We start from the raw sequence: 11,458 nt of genomic DNA, 5'->3' as shown, positions 1-11,458 counted from the left end.
GGATCGAGCATCCGCCAGACCATGCTCCCGGAACAAACGTTCCGCCCCCTTCATCCTCCCCCCGCCCCCTACTGGGGGACCTGTATGTGGCAGGACCATGCTCTGAGTGATATAGAATTCATATACATTAATATATAGAGATATAGGTGATAAACCATATAGGTTTAAATATACATGCTGTATATGCAAACTGTAATTAATCACAAAATAGAAAAAATATTGACTATAACTGAAAACTCTGCAAATAATGTACAAATCAGGTAGTGCAACATTTATAAAATTAATTGTACTTTAAAGGGAATTACTGTCTTTATTCACTGTGGGTACTCTACATGTTAAACATCGCGACCCTCCCGGTGGTTAAATGGAGAAGATTTCAGTGTTTGTCCTGTCAGCATCATTGTGATTCCCGAGCTAGAATGCAGTCATGGATAACCCCATCAATGAAAATGCAGCTGCTTTATCACTCACAGGATCAATACTTTAAAGATTGGTTCACTCGAAACAATGGCACTGTGCAGTTCCTCCGATTACACTGGTGATTTATTTCAGGACTTTAAAAAATTCATCCATTCTAGCTCTGTGGGTGTTGCAGACTGAGCTAACCTTTATCGGCCATCCCTTCTTGCCTTTGACCCACTCACTTCAATACAATGACTTTCAGAGACAGAGGTACAAGGAGCTTAGAGGTATATGTGGGTCAGACTGGACAAGGAAGGCAGATTTCTTTTCCTAATGGACATCAGCAGACCAGTTGGGGTTTTAACTCACGATGGAGTGAGTGATTTGGTGTACTGATTCTATTACAGGAGTGATCGAGAGGAATCATACATGTGTTTGCTTACATATTACAAGAAGTGTCAAAATATTTTGGAATAATAAAGCAATGGATGCGCTAGTTGCAGAGGGTGAAACTTATCAAGAGTAGGTGGAAATATGGCAATGATAGAATCCCTACCGTATAGGTTTAAATATACATGCTATATACACAAACTGTAATTAATCACAAAATAGAAAAAGTCTTGACAATAACTGAAAACTGGAAGCAGGCCATTCGGCCCGTTGAGTTCACAGAGACCCTCCAAAGATGTGCGGGTTAGCTGAATTGTCCATGCTAAATTTCCCATTGTGTTCAGGGATGTGTAGGTTAGGTGGATTAGTCAAGGGAAAATGTAGATTAATATGGCAGGGGAATAGGTCAGGGTGGGTTGCTCTTTGGAGGGTTGGTGTGGACATGTTGGGCCAAATGGCCTGTTTCCACACTGTAGGGATTCTATGATATAGTACCCCATCCAGACCCACTCCCTACCTTGTCCCTGTAACACTGAATTTCCCATGGCTAACCCACTAAACCTACACATTCATGGACACTATGGACAATTTAGCATGGTCAATCCACCTAACCTGCACATTTTTGGACTGTGGGAGAAAACTCACGCAGACACGGGAGAAGGGTGCAAAGTCCATACAGAGGGCCACTTGAGGGTGGAACTAAACCCAGTTCCCTTGCGCTGTAAAGAGGCAGTGCTAACCACTGAACCACTGTGCTGTTGAGGTTGCAATCAGATTAGTAACAATCTTATCAAATGGCAAAGACTCAAGGGGCCAAGAGGCCTCCTCCTGTTGCTAACTCATATATCCATCCTTCAAACAAGCGAAATGTTGTACAAAGTACACTTTCCATAAAACATACATTCTGTGTTCTTGCATTCAGAATAATGTTTCACTGGACCTGAACCATTAACCTTGCTTTCTGTACACACATGTTTTCAGAGCTGCTGAGTTTCTCCAGCAATTTTTATTCTTGTTGCATAAAACATATATTGTTTATGTTAGCTGAAATGGGCCCCATTGCTAAGTGAAGAGGCAGCCTTAGTGATGGATAATGGTCAAATCATGCACAATTAAATAGGAAATTGAGATTAGGCAGCTCTAGGTGGTTATGGGATAGGGAGTTGGAAGCTGCAAAAGAAAACAAATAATTTGGAGTATTGTGCACTGTTTTGGGCCCCATATCTCAGAAAGGATGTGCTGGCCCTGGAGTATGTTCAGTAGAGATTCACAAAAATGGTCCCAGGAAAGAACAGCTTAACATATGAAGAATGTTTGAGGACTCTAAGTCTATACTCGATAGAGTTTAAAAGGATGAGGCATGATCTAATTGAAACTTACAGAATCCTGAACGGCCTGGACAGAGAGGATGTTGGGAAGATATTTCCATTGGTAGGAGAGACTAGGACCCGAGGGCACAGCCTAAGAGTAAAGGGAAGACCTTTTAGAATGGAGAGAAGGAGAAACGTTGTCAGCCAGAGAGTGGGGAATCTATGGAACTCATTGACACAGAAGGCTGTGTAGACCAGATCATTGAGTATATTTAAGATGGAGATAGATAGGTTCCTGAGTATCAAGGGGATCAAGGGCTGTGGGGAGAAAGTGGGAGAATGGGGTTGAGAAACTTATCAGCCACGATTGAATGGCAGAACAGACTCAATGGGCTGAATGGCCTAATTTCTGCTCCTATGTCTTATGGTCTTATTCTTCCACACCTGCACAAAACGCCCAGGCTGATATTTCCATTTTAAATTGCCATTCTCTCTGGTGTTATTTCTTTCACTGCAGCGCCTTGTGCTTCTAATGGGAAGGTTTACGGGTCGGATGTGCTGTGATACCAACCACAACCAGAGGAAAACAGCTAGTGTGTCTTAACGATAGGAAATTCTTGTCCTAAGCAAAATGTAGTTTATTGCACAATTGCAACTAGATAGAAGTAACATTAGTAAGTTAGACAAATCTTTGTGTCACCTTCAGATTAATGGAGTTTAATGCAATCTCCAGCATTAACCTACCCAGACCCATTTCCTCGTACTACAATATTTAATAAAATAATTTGTCCTCCTGCTTACTGAGTTGTACACAATTACAATCTCTCCATAAAACAGCATGATCTAATATTTGATATGAACTTAGTCATCACCAGACTGATCCCTTGTCAGCCATATTATTGCTATCATCATGTTCACCACAAAAGGCTTAAGAGTTGGTCAGCTTCTAACTCTAATCGGGTTTTTTTTCCCATATAACAGAATTAGACTGAGTAAAAACAAACACCCACTTTACTGATCTAATTTTAAGAACACTTTTTGCTTGATTATGACTGCTCGAAGTTTTTGAACGATGAAGGTTTAAACGTCTCCTCTCCTCCAGTTAGATCATTTATCCATGGAAAGAAGCTGTTTATTTACAAATGATCAAAATGTTCAGATTCAATGGTTCTCTGTGACAAAAGCAACAGTATTTTAGATTGATGATTTTTGTGGGTCAGACATCAGGCTGCTTGTTGCATGTTGGAAATAATTTACTTTACTGTCTGACTAATATTCCACCTTAGGGCAAGGCAGAGACAAACAGAGTTCTGCAAGTCCTTGGAATGCACAGTCTGGCTGCTGCCACTGTATCTGGATAGGAACCATCTGGCAGTTGAAAGTATTTTACATAGATCAATTAACCACTTCATCCAATAAACACCAAATGGATAAAAAAAAAGTCCGTCCCATTCAAATCTTAAAGAGAATCTTCTATAATATCAAATAATTTAAAATTATATTTTCTTTCTTCCTTTATTCATTCATGGGATGAGGGGTGACTGGTTAGGCAGCATTTATTGCCCATCCCCAGCATCTTAAGAGTCAACCACGTTGTTGTGGGTCTGGAGTCACATGTAGGCCAGACCAGGTAAGGATAGCAGTTTCTTTCCCTAAAAGACATTTTTGAACAAGATGGTTTTTTCACAACAATCATTTTACAGACTCTTAATTCCAGATTTTTATTTTAATTGAATTCAAATTCCACCATCTGCCATGGCAAGATTTGAACTTTGGTCCCCAGAACATTACCAGGGTCTCTGGATTAACAGTCTAGTGATAATCAATTAGGAGAAAGTGAGACTGCAGATGCTGGAAATCAGAGTCAAAATGTGTGGCGCTGGAAAAGTACAGCAGGTCAGGCAGCATCCAAGGAGCAGGAGAGTCAACATTTTGAGCATAAGACCTTCATCAGGAATGTGGGAGGGAGCCCAAGGTGGCTGAAAGATAAATGAGAGGAGGGTGGAACTGGGGGGAAGGTAGCTGGGAATGCAATAGGTAGATGAAGGTACGGGTTGATGGTGATAGGTTGGAGAGGAGAGTGGAGTGGGTAGATGGGAAGGAAGATGGACAGGTAGGACAGGTCAAGAGGGCGGTTCCGAGTTGGATGGTTGGATCTGGGATAAGGTGAGGGGGAGGGGACATGAGGAAACTGATGAAATCGACATCGATCCCGTGTGGTTGGAGGGTCTCAAGGCAGAAGATGAGGTGTTCTTCCTCCAGACGTCAGATGGCTAGAATTTTGCTGTGAAGGAGGCCCAGGACCTGCATGTCCTTGGTGGAGTGGGAGGGGGAGTTGAAGTATTCAGCCACAGGGCGGTGGTGTTGTTTGGTGTGGGTGTCCCAGAGATGTTCTCTGAAATGTTCTGCAGGTTGTCGTCCTGTCTCCCCAGTATCGAGGAGACAACATCGAGAGCAAGGGACACAGTAGATGAGATGTTTGGAGGTGCAGGAAAATCTCTGCTGGATATGGAAAGATCCTTTGGGGCCTTGGACAGAGGTTGGGGGGAGGTGTGGGCGCAGGCTTTACCCCTCTTGCAGTAGCAAGGGAAGGTGCCGGAAGGGGAGGGTGGGTTGGTGGGGTGGTATGAACCTAACAAGGGAGTCATGGAGGGAATGGTCTCTGCGGAATACTGAAAGGGATGGGGAGGGAAATATAATCTCTGGTAGTGCAGTCTGACTGTAGGTGGAGGAAATGGCAGAGGATGATGTATTGTATCCGGAGGTTGGTGGGGTGGAAGGTGAGGATGGGGCATTCTCAATGTTGTTTTCACCAGTTTTCTGATCTCCCCTCCCCCCACATTATCGCAGATCCAACCCTCCAACTTGGCACTGCCCTCTTGACCTGTCCTACTTGTCCATCTTCCTTCCCACCATTCCCTCCATCCTCCTCTCTGACCTATCACTATCACTCTCCCCCACCTCCATCTATCTACCATTTCCAGCTACCTTCCCCCCAGCCCCACCCTTCTCTCATTTATCTCTCAGCCCCTTTTGGCCACCACATTCCTGATGAAGAGCCGATGCTCGAAACATTGACTCTCCTGCTCCTCAGATGCTGCCTGACTGGCTGTGCTTTTCCAGCACCACACTTGTCGAGTCTCGTGATAAAAACACGATGACACTACCTCCTGATTCAGCATCACTATTAAGCTCAAAAGGCAAACCCAGAACTCGAATGGTTGAGCTGGTTTGAGTTTATCACAATACTTCAATATGTAAGAAATGAGCAATATTTTTCAGGAGTTAGATATATTGAAAAATAGTTCAGGGAAAGAATCGTTCATATTTGACAGACTATGCAGAGTAACGTTTGGAAATCATGACGTGTCCACTGCTTTCCACTGACTATTGTTCATTAACCTGTTTAATGTCAAATGAAATGGTCTGTTGGTTTACAGACTGTGTCTCGATCTGAAGATGAGGAGAATTTACTGACAGAATGTGACTCATTTTAGTAACTCAAGGCATACTGACAAATGTTTTCTGTTTGACCCTCTCATTCTCTCTTGTTTATTGAGATATTTGGCAGAATAATAGGGGACAATGAAGTTCCCTTCCAGGAGCAAATGACAATAATAAAACAGAAAGAATGATCGACTTCAAAAATCCAAAAATCTGTATCAGACCTTTCTGACAAGTGCTTTACTTGCCAAAAAAGCCTGTGATTGTGAGATATCATTTTAATCCAAATTCACCTTTAGTTTTCAAGAAGCAGACTGATGCAGTTTTTAGAACCAAAGGGATGAACACAGGAACAGCCGACTGAGTTAGATGATCAGCCGTGATCATATTGAATGGTGGTGCAGGCCCGAAGGGCTGAATGGCCTACTCCTGATCCTATTTTCCTGTGTTTCTAAGAAACTAAGAGAGAATACCGATAAAATTGAAATTCCTGGTTATGAGGTAATTAGACTTTTGAGAAATTGGACTTACAAAGTTGCTACCACAATTAGTCTACAGATGTGAGGTTGAGTGAGTGAGCAAAATACAGCTGATAGAATATGTGGGAAAATGTGAGGTTCTGGCCTGAGCTGGAGGAAAAGAAAAGATGACTATTATTTAAGTGTAAGACTGCAGGAAACCGCGGACAGAGGGTCCTTACCACTCAGAGGGATGGCAATGAGGAAATCAAAGTCTGTCATTCCAGAAGTCATCACAAAAACTGAAGTTTTAAAGAAAAGTGCAAAATCCCAAAATGGACATAACATTTAGATCCAGAAAGCATCTCAAAGTTACTGTACTGAACAAATATTGCTATTTATTCCAATCAATTACACTGTAGCTACATTTAAACAGTTACGAATCCTTGACATTTAACTTTACAAATTAAATCTCTAATCCCTTTATAAATTCCCCTGCTATACACACACACAGAGACACACACACACACAGGAACACACAGCCACACACACACACAGGCACACACACACACACAGGCACAGACCCACACAGACAGACATACACAATCAGACAGACAGGCACACAGACATACTCACACACAGAGACAGACATACACACACAATCAGACAGACATACACACACACACACACACACACACACACACACACAGACAGACATACACAATCAGACATACACACACACACACAGCCAAACACACACACAGACAGACACACAGGCACACACAGACAGACACACAGGCACAGGCACACACAGACAGACATACACAATCAGACAGACACACACACAGACATACACACACACAATCAGACAGACATACACACACACAGGGACACACAATCAGACATACACACACAGACATACACACACAGACATACACACACACAGACATACACACACAGCCACACACACACACACAGGCACACACAGACAGACACACAGGCACAGGCACACACACACACACACACACAGACAAACACAATCAGACAGACATACACACACACAATCAGACAGACATACACACACAATCAGACAGACATACACACACACAGGCACACACAATCAGACATACACACACACAGACATACACACACAGCCACACACACACACACACACAGACACACAGGCACACACAGACAGACACACAGGCACAGGCACACACACACACACACACAGACAAACACAATCAGACAGACACACAGACATACACACACACATAGACACACATCATGGCTGCTGTGGACAGAGGGAGCACTTGGAAAGCAGGTCAAGGGTCATTGTTCGTTGATCTATTGGGATGATTATGATTCTTGTTTTTTTTCAATGAACCTTCTCTGGATGCTGCCACTAGTTTGCAAATGACTCTGCATTTCTGATTTGTTCATTAAAAGTCAAAGCTTACAGCAACTGCTGAAGGAAAGACAAACCCATTTTATTCAGTTGCTTACTTCAGAGAACAGAAGGAGAGCCCATAAGCTGGTCATAGTCTAGAAGCTTTTCTGCATCTCGTTCATACCCCAAGCTGTTCAGCTCCATGAGAATCAATCATTTAATTTTGGCAGGCAGAACATCTTTGTTATTGATAACTGGTTACTAATCCACAAACCATTCTTCTATTTGTTTGCAAACAAAAGCTCCATTTGTATGTAATCCTCAGTTTTAGTCACCTACACCTACTACCAGCTGTTCCCACAGCTATGCAAGCAATGTTCATAATTAATGTCTATTACTTGCTTTCAAACTATGCAGCAATCCCTGAACTTCCTGATTCGAGAACAATTCTTTCCTCATTTCAGCCCACAGTTTAGATTTTAGATTTTAGATTAAATTCCCTATAGTGTGGAAACAGGCCATTTGGCCTAACAAGTCCACACCAACTCTCCGAAGGTTAATTCACCCAGACCCATTCCCCTCCCCTACATTTACCCCTGACTAATGCACCTAACACTATGAGCAATTTAGCATCGCCAATTCACCTGACCTGCACATCTTTGGATTGTGGGAGGAAACCCACGCAGACACGGGGAGAATGTGCAAACTCCACACAGACAGTCGCCTGAGGCTGGAATCGAACCCGGGTCCCTGGCACTGTGAGGCAACAATACTAACCATTGAACCACCGTGTTAAAAAAAACACAAATAAAAAGACAGTCTTTACAGTGTCCTTGTGCATGAATCCCAAAAAAAAACTAGCATCCAAGTTAAGAAAGTACAGGAAAGCAAATGTACTGTTGGTCATTACTTCAAAGGTAACTGAGTAGAAAATTAGGGAGGTCTTGGTAAAACTATGAAAGGCATTGATCAGACCATAACTGGAATAAGGTGAATACCCTCATCTAAGGAATGATAGGACTGACATCAGATGCACAACAGAGAAGGTTCTCCGAGTAGATCTCAGGTATGGAGGGAGTGCTTTATGAGGAGTGGTTGAGTAAGTTGGGATTGTATTCCTGAAGTTTGTAACTATGAGAGGCAACTTCATCGAAATGTTTAAAATTTAAGGGGGCTTGAGAGAGTAGTTGCTGAGAAACATTTAAAGGGATGGAAAACTAGAATCAAGGTACATAGAACATAGACCAATACAGCACAGAGTAGAAATTGTAAATTGGATAATTTACTGCTGTTGCTTCCATTTGGCCAATCAACCACACAGTTTGACAGGATTCGTTAAAGGAGTTGAATTAAGGAATCTCGGGATAACCTGTGTCATCAAGACTATTGAGAATTCAGCTGTAGAGTATCTGGGCATTAATCATGCTGGACATCTCGATAGAATGTGTCTAATGTGAAAGCACAATTCATTTAGTGGAAAAAGTGAGTTATCTTTTCCATTAATTCCTTTCAACAGGAATTGTTTGGGAATTCCTTCCTTGTCAGATTATTGGTCTCTATGGGGATATTAACACCTTTTCTCAGATAAAGACCACCTGAGGACCTGACATAGACTGTAAGTGAAGAACCAGGCACAGAAGAGCAAAGTATTCACATATCACAGTGAATCTGCAAGAAACATTGGAAATTATGGGTCAATGCACAAAAAGAGATGGATCAATGTCTCATTCATAATGGAGTAATAGTGATTCACCCCAAATGGGATCTATAAATGAAATAAATTTACTCTCTCTTTATCACACATGTCTTTCACCTTCCAATTACTTGGTCCACTGCATCACTTCCTTTCAGGTTCCACCTCTCTTTATGAAAAATGCTGCTCCAATAATCAATATAATGGCAGGCAACTACTGGGGATGATACAAAGATAGGTAGAGGGACAGGTAACCTTGAGGAGGCAGGGAGGCTGCAGAAGGATTTGGACAGATTAAGAAAGTGGGCAAAGAAGTGGCAGATTGAGTTTAATGTGGGAAAGTGTGAGGTCATGCACTTTAGTAGGGAGAATAGAAGCATGGACTGTTTACTAAATGAGGAGAAAATTCAGAAGTCTGAAGGGCAAAGAGACTTGGGAGTTCTAGCCCAAGATTCTGTCAAGGTAAACTTGCAGGGTGAGTCGGTAGTTAGGAAGGCAAATGCAATGATGGCATTTATTTTGAGAGAACTTGAATATAAAAGCAGGGATGTACTTCTGAGGTTCTATAAGGCTCTGGTCAGACCACATTTGGAGTATTGTGTGCAGTTTTGGGCCTCATACCTCAGGAAGGATGGACTAGCCCTGGATCGTGTTCAGAGGAGGTTCATGTGAATGGTCCCAGGAATGAAAAGCTTAACTTCGAGGAACGTTTGAGGACTCTGAGTTTAGAAGGATGAGGGGGGATCTAATTTTTATGGGCCACGTAACATCAAGTCTTTCTTGAGTTCCTGAGACAGTAGAGAATTATTGAAATGAATGCAGCAGGCAGAATGAACAAAGTCAATAGAATCCACGATCATGAGGATCGGAGGCTATTGGACGCCATGGTCTGACAGATGCTGTTCCCATAGCAGCAACAGTCATTGGCACCAATTGCCATTCCTGTTCCTAGTAATCCTATGCTGTGGTGATCAATGGTTCTGTTCTCATGAGGAGCCATTCACTCACAATGGGCTACTGAGGGGGGACTTACAGTTCAGCAACAACCAGAACAATTTCTTCTGCAGCTCATGAAATGCACAAAAATATTATGGCAACACATCAGCACTAAAAACAAATAATAATTTTAAATTGTTGGACGTTATGTTATTTTAAAATTTGTTTCAATTAACTTTGTGCTACAAAATCTGCCCCCGAAACTATCAGAGTTTCCAAAGCCTGAAAGAATTAGCAGGAAAGAGTTGTAGCAGGACCATGAATAATTTTACCAGTTCAGGATTGTCAGCAAGAGAGCTCGGAGTGAGAGGAGGAGAATCCTTTTTTACTCAGAGTTGTACAGATTTGGGAGAGGGTTGGAGGCAGATTCCATAGCAGGTTTTAAAAGGGAGCTGGATATATACTTGAAAGTTCAAGGGTTTGAGAGTGGGACTAACTGAGTAGCTCCTTTGTGAGTCGAATGGCCTCATTCTGTACTGTAAAACAGGTATTGTTCTCCTTTAGTTCTTTATCATCTTCTTACACGCACAATGCACCATATGCCACTTTTTGAAACAATTAATTCATTGTATAACCAAACCCAGGCAAACCTGCACAATTGGTGCCCACAAATATGGAGAGTGTCAACTCAGGAGGTCACCACTCCCCGGTTTGCTTTAAACCATTGAGCAGCATGCACTGTAACATTCCAAAACCCAACCGTCAGATTAGTTCATTACCTGTACGTGACTGAAACACCACTGAAGCAATTCCTTTCATAACATCTTGTAAAAAGTCCCTGTTAGAGAAAAGAAACATCCAGATTCAATGTAAAAAAATACAGCCCAACATCACCTTCATTCAAATACCTCTCGTTAGAGAAGTTCAGGGAATCACATACACAGCAAATACTACCTTTAACAATGTGGTACAGATTCAACTTTAAAATCAGCACAGACAGAGCTGGACGGTAATGTGGTTAGGCACTGTGCTTCAAATACAATCTGCATGGTATGTTGAATGAAAGGATCTAAAACGTTCATAATTTAGCACGGTATTAAATTCAAGTAAGCAGTCTTCCATCAAGAGGTTAGAGGGATTATGGTATTTATATCAGAAGTGATTATATGGAGCAAGAATAGGGCACTTCCGAGTGTGCATAACGGCACATTGACTCACACTTGGTGTCTAGATTCCAACTCAAGCTATAACTGACAATGACTGGCATTTCCTTTTGAATTTAACCACTAATTATTCAAGTTAGTAAGTATTAGCTGTGTACTTAAGAATTGGGAACAACACAGCTATCTGGTGAAAGTTAGCAACTATATTGTCATAATATCACAAGAGGAGAGCCACAGTTGGACAAGAGCTATTTTGACTAAGCAGGAAGGTG

The 11,458-nt window shown here is 42.0% G+C and overlaps 1 protein-coding gene across 7 annotated transcripts in view; it reads right to left on the bottom strand.

The window, feature by feature from the left end:
- The window catches only part of LOC122556955 (semaphorin-4A-like), a 32,980-nt gene that overhangs the window by 733 nt on the left and 20,789 nt on the right, over positions 1-11,458 (bottom strand). For 5 of the 7 annotated variants that reach the window (XR_015759838.1, XM_087995522.1, XM_087995523.1 and 2 more), the window contains 2 exons: positions 10,803-10,861; positions 2,173-2,253 (listed from right to left, as the gene is read on the bottom strand). Coding sequence is in view for 6 of the 7 variants with exons in the window: in XM_087995522.1 (XP_087851648.1) it covers positions 2,173-2,253; positions 10,803-10,861 (140 nt within the window). In the remaining variant the exon portion in view is untranslated. The remainder of the gene's footprint in view (positions 1-2,172; positions 2,254-10,802; positions 10,862-11,458) is intronic. The other 2 variants (XM_087995526.1, XM_087995525.1) reach the window with 1 other exon arrangement.

The sequence above is a fragment of the Chiloscyllium plagiosum genome, unplaced genomic scaffold (genome assembly GCF_037043375.1).
Source record: "Chiloscyllium plagiosum isolate Xiang-an unplaced genomic scaffold, Cpla_swu_hap1 HiC_scaffold_16, whole genome shotgun sequence".
Taxonomy (NCBI): domain Eukaryota; kingdom Metazoa; phylum Chordata; class Chondrichthyes; order Orectolobiformes; family Hemiscylliidae; genus Chiloscyllium; species Chiloscyllium plagiosum.
This window is presented reverse-complemented; position numbering and strand designations above follow the sequence as displayed.